Source organism: Opisthocomus hoazin, chromosome 8, assembly GCF_030867145.1.
Source record: "Opisthocomus hoazin isolate bOpiHoa1 chromosome 8, bOpiHoa1.hap1, whole genome shotgun sequence".
In the NCBI taxonomy this organism is placed as follows: Eukaryota; Metazoa; Chordata; class Aves; order Opisthocomiformes; family Opisthocomidae; genus Opisthocomus; species Opisthocomus hoazin.
The window spans coordinates 62,574,362-62,596,282 of NC_134421.1; the positions used below are offsets into that span (position 1 = coordinate 62,574,362).

The following is a 21,921-nucleotide window of genomic DNA, read 5'->3' on the forward strand; positions in this document are numbered from 1 at the left end:
GTTTCAGAATCAGAAAAAGCTGGAGCCATCTTTCTTTCTTCAACTGCAGCAGCTCTTCAAGTGCAGATGTTGTACAAATATCGATGGTCTGGGCCATCACAGCTGAACAGGACAATTCAGTTATGATAAATCATTCCAAACAGAGAACCCTTTTGCCTCATTCTCTGTAGGCCTACTGCCATGTGTAACCACGTATACCTGTGCAAAGCATGCAGTTCAGCTCCAGCCTGGCCTTTTTTTTTTTCATCCAAGTAAATGTCTATACAAGGTGCAAAGCAATAGAAATCAGGCCTCAGGGTTCTGTACGGCTCTGCAATTTTCAAAACACTCAGGGTGCAGACAGCAGTAAGTTCCACTGTCACATCAGACGCACATTTAACAATCTCAGTTAAGTCATGAACTACATTTTAATTAGACAAGGAGCCAGGCTTTTGATTTCAAAAATAGAAATAAGGGTTGCAGTCGTTCATCCACTGAAGTTAATTGCAAAGTCCCTATTATCAGGCTCTTGAGGTATTACCCAGGCTTACTTTTTTAATTACATTTGATTCTTAATGAAGTAGATGGCAAAGAGAAAAGCAGCCCATGATTCAAACGATTCGCATTTTTATCTTTCCCGATGAACAACAGAATAGGTCAAGATACTTGCCGGATTTTCCCATGAGAAATGCTGCGATGTGAATAAGCTCAATTGACTTGATACTGAAGGCGCAGGTTAGCTTTGAAAAGCATCACCCATTTTCTCCTCCTGTATACATTCTACCCCCAAAACTTATGCAATGTAATTACAGACACCAAGCCAAACCCAATTCAGAATTTAAAAAATATCATGTAAGTATTCTAAGCTTGAATGACTTGTCTTTATTGTCTAATGTCATTTGAAACATAAGGAGTCCTAATTATAGCTTTATTTTCAAATGATGCACTTCAGAAGAGTGACAATTCTCCACAAAAACTGACAACTTCTCAGGGCATGGAGACAGCCAATAACTTGGTATTTCTACATGATTTAAAAACAATAAACTATGAAGCAACTTATGCAGAAAGAGTATGTTATCACACTTGGCAAGAGAACAACAGAAAATTTGACCTTTTCCTCTTTTATCAGTACCCACGTAAATCAATGAAGATTTATAGAACAGATATTCATGCTACAGGTGAGGCCATTACCTTGTTACACACAACAATGTGCAAGCTCTTTTCACATAATGAAAGCTGTTTCTTACCATCTGGAAACTGGGCTTAAAAATAAAATTACTCATTTTATATTGTTTGAAAAGCTCAGCCCTTTATTTCAAACATTACTTGTCATACTATAAAATGAATTATTAATTTCTTACTTTCATGACTTTGAAAGATCCATTAAAAATAAAGGGCTTTAAAATGCACAGCTTTGTTGTTTTTTTGTTTTTTTTTTTATGGTTGAATGTTGAGGTAAGTATCAGAGAAAGTAAAATGTCCATTTTAAGAGAATCAGACAGTATTGCAAGGCTCTGGTGACACTTACTTTCCCCTAACTTTCACTAAGGCTAGACACTCTCAGATTTATCCATTCAAAGCATCATTCAAAAATCAAGAAGAGGACGAGATATGCAACTACTGTACAGGCTACTGCAGGAGAGACCTGTAATCAAGGCAGCCCAGCAAGGTTACTGTCAGGAACTGGAGAGCTGAGGCTATGTCCCCAGGGCTGGCATGGGGTGGCAGAGATCTTGGGGTCCAAGAATCTCGCCAGAGGAAATGGTCACTGTGACATAAAGCTGTCATAAGCCCTTTTAAAGGAAGGGCAGACAACCTCCTTACAGAGAGGGACAGAGAAACTAAGGTTTTAATTCACCCAGACATTATTTTTTCTAAATCCCTAGGTTTGGGGTTTTTTGCCCTACTGGTGCTTCTGTGTTTCAGACTTGCAGGAGACCTGTGAGGAGCCAAGAAACAAAACACAAGTGTCTTGAGCCCAGGTTAAAACTATTTGCCCCTCATTATGATTCTTTCCCATTCACAAGGTTGAATACAGCTAAACACGAACACTTCCTACTTCATGTTCCTAGCAGAGATCAGGCAAGCCTAGGAGACTTTCAAGGCCACCATGGACACGATGTGGAAATCTGAATCAGCCTGTTTTGCATAACTGTGGCAAACTGGCAGGTGTAATACACAGTCACAGCCAAACTTGCTTCTGCATTGAGTTGTGTAGAATCAGTACCATCTACATTAAGTCAGCATTACTTAAGCAAGGAAAAGAAATTCCCACCTACTCTGCATTCCAAGAGGGAACTGCCAAATGAAATTTCCACTACTGCTTTTACCAGAACCATGCCAATTTACACCTATTAAGTATCACGCTCGTAAGTTTAGGGCCCTATACTCCTTAATATACAATATCTTGTAATTGTTCAGTCTGCCGTTTGGTATTTATAGGTCTAACTTTCCGTGTCTCCCTCTGGATGTCTCTTAGACTCCAGAGTACATAGTTATGATCATGGCTGTGAATAGCAGTTTGAGATACTAGCTATTATTACCATTAAAGTGATTTTTAAAGACTATTCAGAGCACACGAATATTCCCATGGCAGGACATGGCAGTTGCAGGGCACACCCACACTTGCAAATCACACAAACCATCCTAAAGCAGACAGTACCGGTGCAGGGAGTAGCAAGCCCTCACGCCTCAAAGGCAACCACAGAAAAGGCAGAGGGCTGAGGAAAGCTAAAGCCCCTACACAGAGAGATGGAGAATTTCTGCTCAAATTTAACACAACTACTAAGTCCAAAGAATACATATTCTGAAGTGGTGCTAAAATCAGCATTTAAGACAGTGATTAATATTAGAAGAGTAAGCTACCTGACAATTAAAGTAATACTGAGATAATTGCAGTAATAAGGTACTGCTCATCACTTAAGAAGTAAATGCACTTTTCTGAAAATAATATTTTTGATTGCTTGTTTACAGTATGCTGGAATCAGTGCTTGCTACATGCTCTGTACATCCGACACATTGTACAAAGTGTGCAAGGAATGATATTTTGCCAAAGGATTCTGTGCCTTGCGAAGTATCTTGGTAAACCTTCAAGCCGCCTGATTTTCAGAGTATAATGTGTCTCAGTTGGGCACCGAATGAAAGCAACCCAAATCATTAATAACTTCCACTACATGCCATGTGCTATCATCTTTCCCAAACAAAATTAAGTTTAAGAAATAAAACCTTTAGTTGTTAGTAAGTCATAATAACTTCCAAAATAAAGAAAAAGTATTATTAATTATTTACCTATAGCTATAGTAGCAACGAACTGCAGGTAAAAATCAAATGTAGGCTGACAGGTACCTCAGCAGCACAAACCAGAAATAGTAATTGTGGACGCAGATCAAAAAGCCAATTATTGAGTTTTAGGGGAAGAAGAAAATGTTCAGTCATAACATTTGCTTAAGAATGTTTATCTTCTTTCTTACCATTGAATGTTAAAAACACCCTTGCTTGAGGCTGGGAAGATCCTTTTACACTGCCAACGTAAATAAATATCCCAATCAACACGTGCAGCGCAAGAAATGCCATCTCTTCAGATCTGCAACTTAATATCCAAGAAACGAAACCTGAAAGACAGAGATATCACATTACTGTTGTTACACAGTTTCGTGGAGCAAAAACACTAAAGAAGGACCTGTGTTAGAAAGCTCTTCCAGCTGAAGCCATAATATATGATAACATGAAGGAGGTACAGAACTTCTGTTATTTCTTTTACATCTGAAAACTTTTTTTTCAGCAGTCTCCTGTGCTGGCACGAAAGGAGCTCTCTGCCTGTCAATATGAACCAACACAGCCTGAGTTTTGGCTAAGGCAGACCATAGCATTAGATTCAGTTTATTTAAATAAGGACAATTCCACCTGCTGGAAAAATAATTATGCCAAATGTCAAGGCAAGGCAAAGCAAGGACAGGAGATAAAGTTTCATGAATAAAAAGCTGGCTGATATTTTTAGACATCTCTCCTTACTTTACATCATATTTAATCACACTCTCATGGGGTTTTTTTGGGGAGGGGACAGGGTTGGGTTGTTGTTTGTTTTGGTTTTATTTTTCTTTTAACACATTTGAAGTCAACGGTGCTTGGAAATGAGCTTTCAGTTTTAGTAAATTGAGTGCTCCAATAGCCCTCTACATTCTCTTTTAAGAGAAAATCCCGACTATGTACATCAGTAATTTCAAAACTATTGAAACCAAAAGTATTTCAACATGCTTGAAACTATTAGTCAACATTTGCTTTTTGGGCTAGCCCCTTTCGGGATACTCACCTGCTGTCGTAGACTTCTAGAGAGCACTAAGAACACCCGGCATTGGACAGTGCATTACACTTGATACTTCTGCTACCTCTCCTGCACGTCTGCTGAATCTACATTCATTTTATAGGGTTTAGCTGCCGAGAAGACCGAGCTCTCCAGAGAATCAGAAAACACCCCAAAACAAATCTGCACCTTCTCTTAGCTCAGGAAGGGTTTGAGGCCACTGGAGTTAACGGCACTTTCCTTTCAATTCTAATGGTCTTTGGACCAGACCCATAAAACCCAGCAGATATTAGAAGCTGAATATTGCATATCTATAATGCTCCTAAATGGCATCTCTCAAAAACCTGTGCAGTCCAAATTTCATTTCACCTATGATAACAACTTCGTTCTTCAGATCAGCTGCAAAAGTGAGAATAAAACACACCCTCATTTTAGGCCCATTCTTCTTCCCTGCTTATATTTATTTTTTCGTCTTGGCATCAACAGCCCTTCTACTAGACACCACTTACTGATTAATGAGGTGATTTATTTGATTCTATGGTAACTGGAAGCATTTTGCAGGATACAACCGCTACAGCTAGAAGATAGCATTAAAGGTTATGCATTTATTTCATCAGGAGTTTTGTTGCCCGTGCAATCGTCTTACACTTCTTCACCTCAGCTCTGCTCTAGCACTACAGTCCCTCCAGTGGAAGCCAGTATTTCTACACGCTTGTTCATTCGGTCCCTTTGAGAGTCACACCTGTCCTTAAAGAACCGGCTGTAACCACCACAGCGTGGTGGGAAACAGCTGTCAGGCAGGGATGTCTTCAGGTCAACACCAATTTGGGCTGGATCCACATCACTGACTTAGTGGTAAAAGCTCCGTATCTCATTACTACCCCTGTCACTCCCCATCCACTGACTGTAAATCGTCCTGAAAGGCTTCTCTCCACACGGGAACTCCATACTAAGTTGGGGGTTGGAAGGAGACGCGCGAGCCAGCGCACAGCTCTGTAGCCCACTCTCTAAGCTCTCCATCACGATTTGCTCTGGTGTATTGAGAGAGATGCGTGAAGATCAAGTAATGGCTGCAACTCCGCTAATTGACAAAAACACCAGTGTCAGAAATTGGCCAGCTACAGATCTGGTCTACAGGAGAAACATATCCATTCTGGCTCAGCTCCAAATTATCTCTAAGAGTCTGTTAACTAATAAAATGATAGTCGCAGAGTTTTTGCCAAGAACAATTTTTAAACAGGCTGCACGAACTCTAGTATTAATGCTGCTTTGTGGTCTTTAAATTTAAAACCTTGTCACAAGCCCATGGGATACCCTTTAACTTACCCCTCTTCTAAGAGAGAAAAGTCATTAAATCCCAATAAAATTTCTTTGTCAGGCCAAAACAAATAGCCAATCATACTGAACATATGATTTAACAGATGCAAAGGGATTAGTATTTCACAGTAGTAGCACTATGCTTGCTTCCCAATAAAAGTCAAAGAGGAACAAGTGTGTGTATTTCTCTCTTCCCTTAAATGATACTGTAGGAAATAATAACTAAAAACCCCCTTTCACCACTCTTTCCCTCCCACTCTTCTGCCTCCTGCCAATTCTAGTGCAATCAGTTACAGGAGCGAAACCTTGCCACATTTCATTGCTCAAACTGCAGATCTTCACCATTAACACAGAAGTGACAGGCAAATACAAGATTCAAATTCTGAACTGCATGGTTCCTACCCAGCTGGTAGACACATAAATAATAAATGCACACGGTGCCAAAAGGGTACCTCGGGGTGTCTGACATGCGAGTTACCTAATGGAAACAGGTTTAATTTCAGAGATTTACATACCTGGTAACTGAACACAAACTCACTGCAGGTTTGAATCTGAGTTTGGGCTTATATCCCAGTTCTGAATTTATCTCAGTAAGTCATGATACTATATTCAGCGTGTCCTGTGCACATGATCTCTGCTGACAACCCACAGACCTAAAAACCTTCCAAGTACTTTTAAAGAATCTTTTAGGACAGACAAAAAGCTATGTCTAATTACATTTCTGCTCTTCTGCTCTATTCTAACTCTAAACAAGCTGGCAGACCGCTACTCAAGTGAAGTGGTGAAGTTTTCCTGCCACGGAGGTCACTTTCAGCGTGCCATATCACTTCTGGAAAGTATTATATGGCTTTGCTGTAAAGTGCCGTGCAGGTGTCATCCACTATATGCCGAGTCCTACCCTTAAAGCCTGTAAGGAAAATCATTCACTAGAAGAAAGGAAAGAAAGAAAGAAAGGGGAAAAAAACCCCACCCACCAAACACAGACTATGCTAATCTGGAAAATATTGCTTTATCTGTGAACAGGAGGAAAATTCAACCGTCAAACACATTTCACATCTATTACGGCAAAGAAAGAGAACTTTCAATTATGCTTACCCAGCTATCAGAGGAACCAGTAATACAGATTTCTGTCTGGCTTCTGTCACTTTACGGACTTCGCTCCCGTCACCAGAACATTTTAATTCTGAACCTGGCTCATTGTGAGGGGGGGAAATAAAAAGAAAAAAAAAAGCAAAGTCTCTCTTCCCGGTGGTTGCGCAGGTCCTCCCGGCTCCCCCGTAACGCAGGCGGTCCAGCTGGGCTCCTACAGCGGCGGGAGCGCCCGTCCGCAGCCCGCAGCGCCGCGCCGCGCGGTGAATGGGCAGCGGCCCGGCGGCGGCTCCGGTTTCCAGTTACAGGCGCTGCCCTGCCCTCGCCGCGCTGCCCGGGCCCGGCTCCGCGGCCGCCGGCGCATCATTCATCAGCGGAGCCGACGGGGGCTGCGCCTCATAAATAGCGGCGAGGCCACACCCCGCCGAGCGCGCCGGAGGGCGCCCGGCCTGGCCGGAACGAAGGGCCCGGGTATCGCGCAGCCACCGCTGCTCCGCCGCGCCGGGTCGGGGGGCGCGGTGCCATCAAAGGCTTTTTAGGGGGACGCCCCTCTCCCCCACCCCCCCGGCTTGGCCCCGACCTTGGTAGCTTCCGACCCGCATCCGCGCAGTCTGCGCGCCCGCGGGGCTCGCTGGAGGAGGGAGGGAAACTGGCCGGGAAAGTTTCCGCCCCTCCGTGCGGGCCGTCACGGGGCTCCGGGCTCGCCTCGGCGGGGCTCGCGGGAGAGCGGCCCCGGGCGGGCAGCCGGGCCCGGGGAGCGGGTCCGGGCAGAGCGGAGCCCCCGGGGAGCGGGCGGGGGGGCCGGTAGGTGTCACTGTGAAGAGGGGAGAGGGGCGGCGGGTTGTGGTGAGGGAACCGGGTCACAGCCAGCCCCACTCAGAGGGGTTTCGCTTCTTTTTTCTCTTTTTCCTTTTTTCTCTTTTTTCCCTTTTTTTATCATTTATTTTTCTTTTTATCTTTTTCTTTTCTTTTTTTTTTCTTTTCCTCTCTTTTCCCCCCTTTTTCTCTCCTCTCTTTTCCCCCCTTTTTCTCTCCTCTCTTTTCCCCCCTTTTTCTCTCCTCTCTTTTCCCCTCCCCTGAATTATTTCCTCGATTTGAAACCTCAACAAAAATGAGCGAAAAAGACTAAGAACAGACTGTTAGAGCAGTAGTTAGATTTGTAGTTCAGTCCTCTGATTGCTCCAGTTTTACTACAGGCCTTCAGAAGCTCTTTAGGAGACTGGGAGCTGCATTTGCTCAAGTTCATTTTTTCCCTGAGACACTGGGCTATTGGTTGTTGCAGACTTTCCAGTTCTGGTGAGATTTGTTCTCTCACAGCAGTTGGACAGCTTTTAAAATTTTACCCAAGGTGTCTTGAAAATGTGAACAGCAGCATAGCTCCATTAAAGCCACTAAAATTTTCCAAACAACAGTATCTGGGTTCTGGGTTAGGTTTTCCTAAGTTATGCTGCAAGCATATTCTGTTCTAGACTGGCCTGCTGAGTGCAAGCTTCTTTTGAATAAAGGTTTGCCCTTTTGCAGAGAGAGGTGGTCTCTGATCCAGCTGAGGTGGTGCGGGTTGCATGGCAAGGTACTGACGCAGCAATACTTTGAAGGAGCATGGCTGGTGATACTTTTGCAGCCATGTCCCACAGGCAGAAGAATGTTAACAAGCAAACGAGTGCCCACAAAGAGTAAGTGCACACACTGGAAGTTATAATTTTGTTTCCAGGTGTTACACACTCTGACCATGCTAACCAAAACAGTCGATGCTAATGCATTATGGCCAGAGAGCAGGTTGTAGCCTGAATACAGTGCCCTTCCTAAACAAATTTGTCTATACGTGTGGATGTCTTTGTGGCCTGTGTCTATAGGCTATTTTGCATAAAAGTTCATCTACATGACATAAGGTCACACATATTTCTAAGACAGGTTCTCCCCCAGGCTTCAGCGCCAGCCTAGCAAAGATAGTGCTTTCTTCAAGTGAGAAATTCCAGTATTATAAGGCACTTCTAATCCCAGAGAACATGAAAATATGGAATGCTCCTTCCTCCAAAACGAAACATCAGATTTACAACTGATGCCAGAAGAGAAGGGCGTCCAGAATTTTGAAAAGCATGACCTGCTTCAGATCATATCTTGAAGATGAATTAGTTGATGACACCAGATGAACAAAACTCTCCGGATCATGAGTCCTTAAAAATACTGATGCTCTTCCAGTTCTCCTTAGTAACACAAATAAACCACACAGAAATACATGAACATTCGCTGTCCTAGAGAACAGTCAGAAGGCCATCAGAAAGCTTGTTCTCTCAATGGGCAGGCGGTGTGGCTGTGAACATGATGCTGCTCATCCTTGAAGTGTGGTGACATTCAAATGCCTCAGTCTGACAGCAGCACCCTGGCAAAAGGAGAAGTCACTTGTCTGCTTTGGAAAATCCCCACAACTAAGTGCAATTAGAGATCACCACACCAAGCCACAGAAGTGAATCAGCTCATTCAGTATTCTCCCTCTTGCTGTGGTCTATGCAGGGTGATTCAGAGGAGAGTGCACAGAAAACCGCAAAGCAAATATGAAATAAGCTCTCTTTTAGGAGATTTTTGGGAGATGTGTAATGGGTGGAAGTACCAGTCAAAGAAAAAAGAGAATGTTACTATGAATACGAACACTAAAAATTACGATGATTCTAACTGTCCTCCTCAAATACTTTTTACCTGAATAAAAAACAAACAAACTAATTTTTCTTCTTGAAATTCAGCATAATGGTCTTCTAGGTAAGATTACAAATGTGATCCTAATAATATAGCGTTAGAAGAAGATAACAAACAGAATATGCTCCAGCAGGAATCAACGTTCGCGTTAAAGTCACTTGTGTTTTTCAGTGCTTTTGTACGTACGGACACTGGGGAGCCATCTGGCTATCTGCATTTCTGCATTTTTTTCTCACATGTGCTAGCTACATCAGAGATAAAAAGGTAAAATGGAACATTGAGGAAAATTATGGGGCTTTCCGACACTCCCTCAAGGACTTTGGCTTTAAAAAATAGCAAATGAACTACAAAGAGACAAACACACAACTTTCATCTGTGAGATACCATCACGCTTGTATATCTGCTAGGCAAAGCAAGAGTATGCTAATATTAAAAACAAAAGCCAAACTGAAACAAGAATAAGCATGCCATATTGATTTATTTGTATTTAACGTGCATATGTGCAGGTCAGAGCATGATAATTAACTTTAAAAAGCAGTTTGAACTTCACAGCTGGGCTGAGTGAAATGGTTAAAGTTTTACTTTAGATGTTTTGTAATAGCATTTATTAGCTTCAAGCAAAACTCATGGAATGGAAATTACTTCTCCAAACTATGAGGTGGGGTTTCAGTATTTACTGGCATGAATCAGCCGTGTGAGTGAAATGAAAAGTATGTAAGCCACTTGCTTTCCAGGCTGTGTATTTTACAGGCTAACATGGGGATGAGGACAAATAAGTTGGAGTCTGCTTTGTAGCTGATTTTTAATCATTCCCATATTGCACAAAGCATACAAGGCGGTGTACAATTTGCTTCTAGTTCTGATTCAGTGCCTGTGAAATTTATAACTAAATACAGTTACTCCAGGTTGCATCATATGTGTGAGGACAGAGTCAGACCCTCGCTCTCAGCTGCGGAGTCAGAGAGGTTCTGACTCTTGCGATGTGATCTGAGCAGGCAAATCCTCATGGCCAAAACAAACAGACGCTGATTTTGTTGTATCAGTGCATGGTGTTTGCTTCTTACCCAAACAAATCAACCTAATGGGCCCAGGCCTAGCTTTAGACCTAAACACTTGCTGAAGCCAGGAAGGAGAAAGACAAGACTGGATTTGGGCGTTTCCTTAGCATTTTGGGGGGGTGGTTGTGTTTTTGGTTCTGTTTTGTTTCTCTGCACTTAGATTTTAAGCTCCTGAAAAAGTGAACCAATTATAGGAGGCAGTAGGACCAGAAGGAACACAGATTTAAAAGAGAGAAGACAGAGGAAGGAAACTAAGGTGGATGAAGATGGCAGAGGAGGAAGACAGGAACCTCCGGAGACACAGTTGGGTGGTTAAAGACGGCATGGTGGAGAATCAGTTCATTTCACTGGACTGGGAACAACTCGCCATTAAGATCAACAGGCTTGGTAGTCAGTATCTGCTTTGAACACAAGCACAGATTTACAATTCAGACAAGATCAAATGCTAACTATTATAAAGAAAAATGTAGTAAAGGTGTGATAAAGTGACCATCGAATGTAATCCATTCCTTCCTGAAAAATCAAAGGAATTGTATATACAGTAAGCGTCCAGATTCCAGGTGATAAGAGAAAATGCTATTGGATTTCCTCTGACCTCATTTATGAGTGTCAAATCACCTTATAGAAATGCATGATCATTAGGTAATCCAATTAGTTCATCGTTGTTTATCTTCTTTCTTTCAGGAACTGGGTAAAGTGTGAAATATATTAGCAGTTTATAGTGGGAAAGCTATCAGGTGTTTTGTTTTGAACATGTGCCAATATGAATAGCGATTTATATTCTTTTTCACGACAAATAGTCCAAAGATTCAAGAGATAGTAAAGATAAAGCTACTGGTGATACCACTGTGTGATCAGAGGTGGCATTAAGACCCGTGGACGTAGTGTGCCCCAAGTGGTCAATGGGCTTATTCAGGTGGGTCAAATAAGGACTGCTCATGAAGAGTGAGGCTCCATCGTCAAGGTCAAAACCTTATAAAACTGCTGGCATGTAATGAACAATGAGTTGTCTGAATTAATCAGTTTGCTTTTTACTATTTAAGATTCTATGAAAGTCCATTTGCAGGAGACAATTTGTCTTTTCACAGCTTAAAAAAAGCTGAGGTGCTTAGGAACAGGGTCAGTGTAACCACATCAATGACGCACTGTTACCTGTATGGGAGCAGAGGAAAGACATTATGCTCTTAGTTTGATAAGAGTCTAGTTGTGTCATGTCAAACAGACCCAGCTCTGAACGGCTTCCTTGGAATGTCAGTGAGCCAGGACTTCATAGTGACCTCTGTCACTGAACAGACTGGGATTTCTGTCATCATCAAATAAGTGCTTCTCTGTCTGTATAAAAGATGTTTGCTGATTCCTTATATGCTACCAGGCCTACATGCCTCCTCTTTTCAGTGAGGCAACCATATTTTTGCTGTTTCTAGGAGAAGCACAGTGTTTTGGTCAGATTTTTCACCTTTTAGCCACAATGACTATAAATGAGGTCAGTGATATAACCAGAGTCACTGTGCTTACACAAAGCTGGGTTTGAGTTTTTAACAAGTAAAACAAGTCATCATTATTTTGCAAGTTGATTAGTAAGAATATGTGTTAGGAAGATTTTAATGAAAAGAGATGGGTCATTGACGCACCAAGGATGGCTTCAGGCCAAGCAAGCTACAAATACAAGAAAGCAGAAGTTCATAGAGGATGCAATAATGTGTAATCTGTGTATTGGAAGTACTTGGAATGAAGGTACTACGGTGCAAGGAACTCTACAAACACAGAGGGGAGAAAAACAGGAGTGGTTCTGGAGAAGTTTTTTATCCAAACAGACAAATAGAAGTAGGAGGAGAGGAGAGGTGATAAGATTACTGCAGAGTAGAGGGTGCAGTGACATAACCCTGGGCATCATGGCAGTTTCCAGCACGACATGCCACTCTTCAGCCTGGTGCTTACCCATTACGATGTGGTGCTTGATCCGTTGCTACGTGCTGCAGGGCTCGCAGCATTCAAGAGAGTCCTCTCACTCAGTTGGAAGAAGGTTTTGAAAAGGTAACATTTTGCCAATGATCCAGCTTCTTTGGTATTTATAGAGCATTATGTGAACCACTGGTTTGAAAAAAAAAAAAAGCGGCTTACATTTTTTTCCAGTTCATCTTAGATTTCAAACACACTCAGAGAAACCTGGTTATATAAAATCACCCACCTCCAGTCTGGTCCCAGATAATCTATTTCCCACCATCCTTCATCTTCAAATGAAGAGTAATGACTGCTTACCATGCAGTTTTTGATTTATTTTGTTCTCTGTAGGTACAGGCTAAGCTTTACTGATACTATTTGTCAGCTAATTGCTCACCGCATATTGTCTGCGTTCTGCATGCTGTTACTTTGGAAGAGGAGCAGAAGGGCCATTCTGCGTATGCCTTGTCCTTCCCTAAACGTGTCCTGTTGGCCGCTGTCCCTATTATTTTCCCCAAGGATGTTTTCCCCACACAGAAGAAATAAAAGTTAAAGAACTTGTGTCTCCAGATGAAAGAAGAACTAAATCAAAAGGTCATCATTTAAACCATGTATGCAAGACCTGTCTAGACGCGGTCCTGTGCAGCCTGCTGTAGGTGACCCTGCTTCGACAGGGGGGCTGGACTAGATGACCCACAGATGTCCCTTCCAACCCCTACCATTCTGTAATTCTGTGATTCTGTGACTGAAATAATCTGAATAATGCCCACTGTCCCCTGGAGATGTCAATGATCTCTGTGCATGGACCAGAAGGACACTGAGGAATGGAACAGGCCCCAGAGATGCCTCCTTTCCTATGCATCAAGCCTGATCCTCTTGCATTGTGTCCTAGCTATCACTGAGTTGGTATTTTAAACTAGATGTCTCGAGGGACCCACTATGACCATTCTTACCTTTTCTTTAGGAAACTGAAGTAGCAGTGGCAATTTTAATGTCAATCCAAAGTAGCCTGTAATTCCCCCAAGGTGGAAAACATTGAGATGCTTTAGGATTCAATTCCTAGTTCTTTACCATAGTATTATCTCAGTATTAAGGAAGATATTCTTGCTTCCAGCAAAGTGTTCTTTTCCATTGCTTAAAGAGGCTGTCATGTTGTCAGCTATGAACCAAGGTTTGTCTCTGGAATCAGCATGATCCAGATGGTGTTTTACCGAAGTTTTAGCTGTAATACTGATCATTTTAGTGTTTTGTTATATGGATACCACTGCGTTCTTCTAAGATCCTAAAGAAGATAATTTTGAAGCTCTGGTCTTTATTGTGTTCTGTGCTGTATTCTTCATCATGTGAGCTCTCTTCTTCCTTTGTTACAGGTGTTCATACAGTGCATCCGAAAGCTCGTGATTCACGGGGACGGGAGACTCTGCTTTCCTTTCTTCACTGTCAGTGCAATAAATGCTTTGAAAGGCTCTTAAAAATGTTTTTTGCTGTATATTAAATTATCATATTTCAATCATCAAAACCCTTCTTGAAAGCCACCCCATTGTATTCATTGGAATGTGTTGCGTAAAAAAGCATGAGCAAACACTTGGCCTGGATAGCAAAAGCCTGTGAAGTCAGCGAATGTTCAGTGGGGTTTAAGAGAGTCTCCTGACTTCTTTGTACATTTTTTGGGCCTCAGGATAATCAGGCTATGGCTTAATTTAAAAGAGCATTAAGTCATCAGCTTAAAATCAAATTTTACTAGTTAAAAAAGAAAGACTGAGAAGCAGTCGTAGAAACTGACCTAGCTATTAATTGGCCATTATGGATTAAAAATATGCTTTCTGCCTATTATTTTATTAATTGCCCACTCAAAGTTAGCACAGCCTTCATGGAAGCACCTGGTTAACTTGGTTTTTGGTTTCTTATTGAAAGAACCACAATTTAAAGTGAGTCTACATTTAATTTTTTTTTGAACAACATAAACATTCCACTAAATATTTATCTTTTTTTTAATCTGCCTCTCTCCAGAACATCTGTTAATTGAATCTTTATTTGCATCTATTAGCAATAGTTTGTTATAAGCCAAGAAAGCAGAAAAATGATCTATAGTTTTGATGGCAGCCAGAACACAATATCTTCTCCACAATTACATCTTTATAACTTAAAATCAATTTATTAACTGTTAATTATTCAAATTCAATTAGGAGGAAGAAAAGGCAAGGGAAGAAAAAAATAGATACATAATGTTTCTTAAAAAGTCTATTATTTGCTATTTTACTATTGCTAACATTTAAAACACTTGTACTACTTCATGAAAGTTTATCTATTGTGAAACTGGAGATAAACATTTTCAGTAATATTTTACCACAGTCTTGCCTGTTTATTCCTTATAGTTTACTTATATTACAAACACTTCCAGAAATCAATTAAATCATTTATTGTCAATATCAATAAATATATGCAAAATCTATGCTTCCTCTTTGCTTTATATACATTATTTTAGCAATTGCAAGTAACATTCATCAAAATGTTCTAAAAATGACTTCCTTATTGTAATCATTAAAAAATGCTTCCAAGACTGAAATTTCCTCTCAAATATTCCAGAAGTGGAGGAAGTATAAAGAAAAAATGTTAATATAACCCATTGTGACTAATATCATGCACAGCATATTTTACTTTTTCCTTATTTTTTCCTTCCAGGATAAGTGTTTTTTTCTCAGCATAGATTCATAATCTATATTATGTTAGACCAGCTGGATTTTGGGGAATCCCTAAATTTTGCTGTAAGAGGGCATTACTCATTCACTCAGAATAGAAAATGCCTCTCAACATAAGCATATATGTTTTAAGAAATGGCCATTCTCTACACTCATGAACCAAAGGAGTAAAAAAGATGAATACTTCTGCAATTAGGAATACCTTAAATGAATTACTGGGACAGGTATAGTTCACTGTCTTTGATTTTCTTACTGGATAGTCTGAAAATACAAAGGAAGACCAAAGAAGAGGCAAAGTACTACTTCTGCAATTTAGAAATCACCACAGAAGAAGACAAAGCCAGAAGTTGGTGGTTTGACCTGTGGACGCAATGCAGAAAGTATGCTTCGGCAGAGTTAACATTCAGCACTGCTTTATCCTCTCCATGCAAATGGATGTTAAAGATACATTCAAGTGCTTCCCTTGAAACAAGCAGCAAGTCAGCAAAAAGGAGACCCTTGAATCTTTATTATGAAAAAGGAATGAAGAAAAATTAGCGCATGTATGAGACAAAGGACATAAATTCTGAAGTTCCTGTTGCAAATCAAAAAAAAAAAAACAAACCCAAAGAAAAAGAGCTTAAACCTCAGCCTCTAACATTTTTGGAGTGATGTAGGTTGTGCGAGTGGGAGGAGTACAGAGATGTCCCATGTCAAAATATGGACCTGAGGAACCTTAGGGATGGAAAAGAGTTGTCTCTTCTCCCCTCCCCACCAGGAACCTCAGAGTAAAAGTTAGATCCCAAAACATGCTGTAATGACTTCTGCTAATGTCCGTGAATGTTGGATTGTTTCCCAGAAAGACAGAAAATTCTTCTTTCTGGAACAAGAAAGGTTGTTAACAAAAGAATACGCACTATATGGGGCTCTCAGAGCCCTGGAAGACTGTTAGCATGTAAGCTGCAGTTCTGCTTTTTGTGAACAGACTCAGGACCACACATATTAGGTGTCTTGGGCAGTGATTGTCTATGTGTTACCCTGTATGCCTGTTCCATCAGCTATTGCAAATGACTTTAGAAAAGTATTTGATTGCATCATCCTTGTCCACCACAAGAAGTAATGGATTCTTAGTCTCTCAGAACGTCATTTTCTGACAGTATTTTTTAGCACATAACAAGGATGTATTTCATTGTCCTATTTCCCAGAATTACGTAATTTATCACATGATCTCTACTTCTAAATCACTTTCACTAACAACCGTAGGGAAAAACAATTTGACAAGCAGAACACAAATTGCTTTCAGATATGTTTTGGATATTCTCCAGCTTGTCAGATCTTTTTCTCCATTGGCATACACCAGAAAAGCACAGAGAGTAATCTGTTATTTGCAGAAATTGGTAGGTGAAGAGTTGATTTTGGTCACTTTGTCATCTGCATAGTTTTAGGAAGAATTATTAATTAATATTAGATGAATTCTGTAGGGGAAAGATTTATAGCCTTTGAATTTCAACCCACTTTTTCATTGCAGGGACATCACATTAAGAGTTGAGAAGCCAATGCTGCAGTTGGCACAAAAAAAGCTATTGTTCTGGTGAAGCCGGTAAGTCCACTGCAAATAATTTATGTTAACACCTGCATATCTTTATAAGAATTAGATATATTCCCCACAGCGATGATACCTGAGTGTCTGTACTGGAATCTCTGCCATTAAAAATGGAAATCATATAAGTGAAACTCTGCATCTACAACCTCTGCTTTTTCACCTTCCTTCTGCTTTAGGCAGAATGCCAGGGTTTTTGTTAAATTAATCAGGTAAAAAATATTTGAAATGATGGATTACAGCACGGCTAAATTCCAGCTTACAAATTGGCAAACATATTGGGAACAGGTTAAAATCAGACAACTCCATGACAGACAACTTTGAGGAGTGCTGCATTTGCTCCACTTGTCGAATGGCTTGTGGAACGACTTGTAGAACAACTGATGCGGATTCACATCTATGTCTGAACAAAATCGTACAATTTTTCTCATATATACTGACTACTGCTCCTCCAAAATTCTTCCTGGTTTTGTGTAAATTTTTTTGGCCTTTGTCATTATTGCTATGATTATAATTATTACCTATGTACCTTGAGATCTGAAGCAATAGAAGTTTGCAGTTACATGTAAATAACTGGAAAATTATAGTCACTAACAGGGGATTATACCGAATGAGTCTTGGGCCTTTTAGGTGCAGTGAAGCCCCATGTCTGGTGGAAAGGCAGGCACTTCCATCCCGAGCATCTAACACATCCTTAAGACTCAGCTGGAAACGGGTGTGCAATAGTGTCTGTACCTATTTGGAAGCAAGGAACCTTCTGCCAAGGCAATTTTCTGCTTTACATTAGAAGCAGGCTTAGGTTATCTTGTAATAATAATAGTAACAGTAAAAAGGCAGTGTACCTCCTTTGTTGTTTTAGTTCTCTCTTTAGCACAAACATTACACATCCTGGGAACACACATAAGGTACGGGTTTTAAGGTTTTCAGTATTTTTCCAGTAGCTTTAAACACACAACTGCGTTATGAAATGTTTTTTTAGGCAGTTCATTAGAAATGTTTTGAAAACAGACAGGGTAGTCAGGTATGAAAGAGCTATTACTTTTCCTTCTTAGAAGAAAATATCTGTTATCACTTCAAGGTTCATTGGCTTCCATAGGCCAGCAAATACACTTTCCTTCTGTCTCTTTTGTGGCATCCCTCTGAAGGAAAGCTTACAGCCTTCTACTGTACTTGTACTCAGGTGTCCTGTTCTATTTCTGCCTGGTTTTGGGACAATAGGTTGAGCCTGGTCAAAAAGCAAATGAGATTTTAAAGAAGTACTTTCTATTCACTGCTGTAGGTTTTGGATTAAAATCAACCAACCAACCAAACTCTTTACCCCCCCAGCTAAAATAAAAAATGCAGAACTTTCTTCTGTGATCTTAGTGGTTAATTCCTGTGTGTCACAACTTCACCTCCATTCCTATGTGCCTTAACTTCATCTCCCAAAGAACAGGAGGGAACAGACTCCCTCACCGTGTTCTCTCTCTAGCTTCTCTATTTGAATAGGAAACTTTTCAGAAAGGATCTGTTTCTCAGTGAGTTCTTCCCCTGATACTATATTGCCTTTAGGTAGATTCTTAAAACTTAATTCATTATGACTCAAAGCAAACACTAAAGAGCTTTTATGTAGTAACTCCAGAACATAGCTGGGTTTTTGATGTTGTACAAATCTACTTTGTCTGAGGCAGTGTCACACATTTGCTGTATTTGTAGGAGACATCCTTTCAAATCAAAAAAGGCATGAAGTTGCCAACTTAGTGAAATCTGAAAGGAGTCACTGCAGAAAAAAGAACATTCACCAAGAGTGTTTTGTATCATCTTTCAAACTCTCTCTGTGAGCATTCAAAGAAAAATTCTGATATGCAAAAAAAAAAATCTTTAAAGTGCAAATGGATTTTTGTAAGCCACCTCAAACAGCCTCAGGGCTTACTACTTCTTCTATTCATCTTTGGGTAATGACTGGTTAAAATATATTTGAATAATGAGGGCATTATCAAAAATCAAGTCTATTCACAAAAGCTGCATGAAAAGAAAATGGGGCTCAAGTTGTTGAATACGTTTTTCATTCAGAATAGTTTGTCAGACTCTATTTACATCTTAGAGAGGATGTTGATTTCCTAGTTGGTTTTAAAATACACATTCACTTCATAAATATTTAATGATGTTAATTTTCCTTTCCTGTCATAGAAACTTACTTTTGACAGTAGCCTTTTTAAAGCATATTTGTTAGTGAAGAGGTATTTTGACCCTCATTTGTGACTACTTCACACCTTGTTTGGTGGTTTATACAAGTGTGAGGTGATGTAAATTGTGATCAAAAGAGAATGATTTAATTTTAATTTTATATTTATGTTCCCTTTGGACAATTGAAGTAAGTGGAAAATGTGTGATTTCCGTATATGAGGTTAGTAATTTCTTATGACCCAGGAACACAGAATTTGTACACAGATCAACTGCTTTCACTGAGCAGATGCCCCCCCGCACATGGTCTAAATAAATTTAATTTTTATATATGACGAACTAGTATGAGGGAAGCAAAGAAAAGTTCATTTTGGGGTTTTTTTCATCACTTAGATTCCTTTTGGGGGTTATAGCATCTTAGCTGGCATTAGTAAAGAATAAACTGCAAATAATAACATTGAAAGGAATTCGGAGTAAAAAGTTCACTTTCTGCAAAAAGTCACAAACATAAAGCCTAGTTATTGTAAGGTCTAGAGAAGTTAGAAGTAACCTATGTTTTACTAGCATTTACAGATTTAAAAAAATACGTCAAGATAAAATGACCAACAAACCCTGTATTTTTTAATCTTTAGTATCAAAAGAATTTCAAATCCTTTTGTATTTAACATATGCAGAAAATCCCAGACACTTAAAATGTCTTCTTCTTAGAATACTGTTTCATGTCCCGGTTCTTTAAAGTCTACATTTTCTTCAGAAATATCTCGCTGAGGATGAAATGAAATTTTCCAAGCTATCAAAGCTAGTGCACTAGGTGAGGAAACCTGTATTCTATAGCAAATAGCTGAAAGTATTTTCTCATTCTTCATGTCTGCCTAATCTATAATCTGTAGATTTTATCAGAGCATCTCAGAAAAATTAGGCTATCATCTGTTGGGGAGGGGGGAGCTTAAATTAAAAAATTATACTATATATTACATAATTATGTCATATCATATTAAAATATAATATGTGGTGTGTAATATATAATGTCTAATGTCTAGTGTCTAATATGTAGTAAGTAATATGTAACATAAAACACAGAACTTATATAACATAATTGCAGCCGTAAAGGAGTGCATGGGTTTTGTTGTAGATTATATTCATGTTAGTGGAGTGTTACTTACCTGCAGTCGCTGGAACTTTCACTTGTTGACACTTGTGTCACCTGAAAAATGAGTTGAACAAAGCCACAGATTCACAGACAGTTTTAGGTTTGCAGGGATTTAATCTCATTCAATCCCCTCCCAAAGCTGGGCTAACTCTGGAGTAAAATCCAACCTCAAAGTGAGATCACATTGCTCCTTATCCTGTCAGGTCCTGAAAATCTCCAAGGACTAATGCTCCCTGAGCAGCCTGCTCCTGCCTGTAGGCACTCTCATGGGAAAGAATTTTTCCTCCTGTCTAAGTGGAGTTTCCTTACATCGATTTTGGCCCATCCTTTCCTTGATCACCCCCCTGTCCTTCCACAGTGTTCCTGCAAGGAGAATCTGCCTCTGTCTTTGCAACTCCCTTTTGTGTAATCAGGACTGCTATTTGATCCCCCTTTGTATGTCCTATTTTCTAGTTCAGTTTGCTCTTCCTTGCCTTGAAGTCAGGAGATGGGTGTCAAACTTCAGTTGATTCTGGGCGTGGGCTAGTGGCCATGAGGTAAAGCTAAGGACAGGCTATGGGGCAGGGGGAAAACAAAGTTTTCTCTTCCATATACGCACAGCTAGAGGAGATTTCTGCATCCACGACTACGCAGGCATGGAGCAGGAGAGAAAGAGCCTACACAGTGCCCAGTCTGTGCACAGAAGGACAGCTGCAGCAGAGTTAAACATTCTGAGATTCACTTTTAAATGAAAAATTTAAGAATCAGTGTTGATTTCAAGAACCGTTTGTCCCAGATGAAGCTTCCTTGGCACATCCTTGATCTGAGCAATGATATATAGTTGAATTTCTTATTGAGGGCAGTAATTTATAGCAGAAGAGTATGTATGAGTAGTCTATGAATTAATACCTCCCTGGCAATGTGACCAACTTTGTGTAAGGGAAGCGAACTGATAAATATATACCATATGTTTAGATTGTGTAAGTGGAGGCAATCCTCGGTGACTTCAGAGAAGCTGTCCTTGTTTACACCAGCTAGGAGCTAGCCTCGTGCATATAATTTGCAGCTGAATAAATGCAGATGTTAGCATTATATAAAGCTTACAGAGTTTCAGGTTACTTTTGTTAAACAAGGCATCTAGCCCACAAGTTTGGATTTGGCACCATTGCACTGCACTGCTGTCTGAGACATAGGTTTGGAAGTGAACATGGCATTTCTGAGCCTTTGGAAAAAACAAATGCTCATGTGTCCTAAATGTACAAGAAGTCTTCCAAGGCAGAAGAAATAAGGAAATGAAAAGGAAGATATATGGAACCTCAAACAGTGAAATACGACAGGATAACGCATGTATCTGAAACCTCACACCCTGCGCACCAACCGTTTGCCAAACTACAGAAATGACTGCACCACCTACAGCACTGGCATCTAAGGGATGCATTAGTTTGCCAAAAGAAAGCTGAGTTTTCTTCAAGTTTGTGCTGAGTGTATCCATCATAGAAGATACTGGGCTTCCTGCAAATTCTGACATTATCTAATGACAGGTGCTGTGATAAAATCCTGACTTGTGATGAATAACTCCAGCAATCTCCCCAAAGTCAATAGGAGAACTCACGTAATTTAAGTGCTGCCCAGCAAGGAAAGAGTTGTAAGGACAAAACCTTTAGTTTCTTAACAGCACTGGCAAGATTTTAAAGCCCAAGAGGGCATACTAATTAGGCATGAGATGATGATATATTTTATTTCATTAGGAGAATATACAGTGTACTAAACTTGGCTGACTTTTTCAGCAGTGTTTGCAAACAAATCTTATGGGATAAACAGAAGATGAATGATACTGCTGACAACAATCTAACCAGGCAAATGTCTGTTGGTACAAACTAACACGTACAAAATTTTCTGTTGCTACACCTATACTGTAGCACCTACAAATGGTTTCCTGTTTCCATGCAAAGGAAAGCTGGGTGCTTGGCATAAAA

At 40.2% G+C, this 21,921-nt stretch overlaps 1 protein-coding gene across 1 annotated transcript in view; it reads right to left on the reverse strand.

Annotated features, from left to right (window-relative positions):
• The window catches only part of SEMA3C (semaphorin 3C), a 128,096-nt gene extending 120,961 nt beyond the window's left edge, over window positions 1-7,135 (reverse strand). Inside the window, exons 1-2 of the mRNA XM_075428503.1 lie at window positions 6,692-7,135; window positions 3,450-3,590 (exon numbers count right to left, since the gene is read on the reverse strand). Of these exons, the coding sequence (XP_075284618.1) occupies window positions 3,450-3,552 (103 nt within the window). The 5' untranslated portion in view covers window positions 3,553-3,590; window positions 6,692-7,135. The remainder of the gene's footprint in view (window positions 1-3,449; window positions 3,591-6,691) is intronic.
• Between the last annotated feature and the right edge of the window lie 14,786 nt (window positions 7,136-21,921).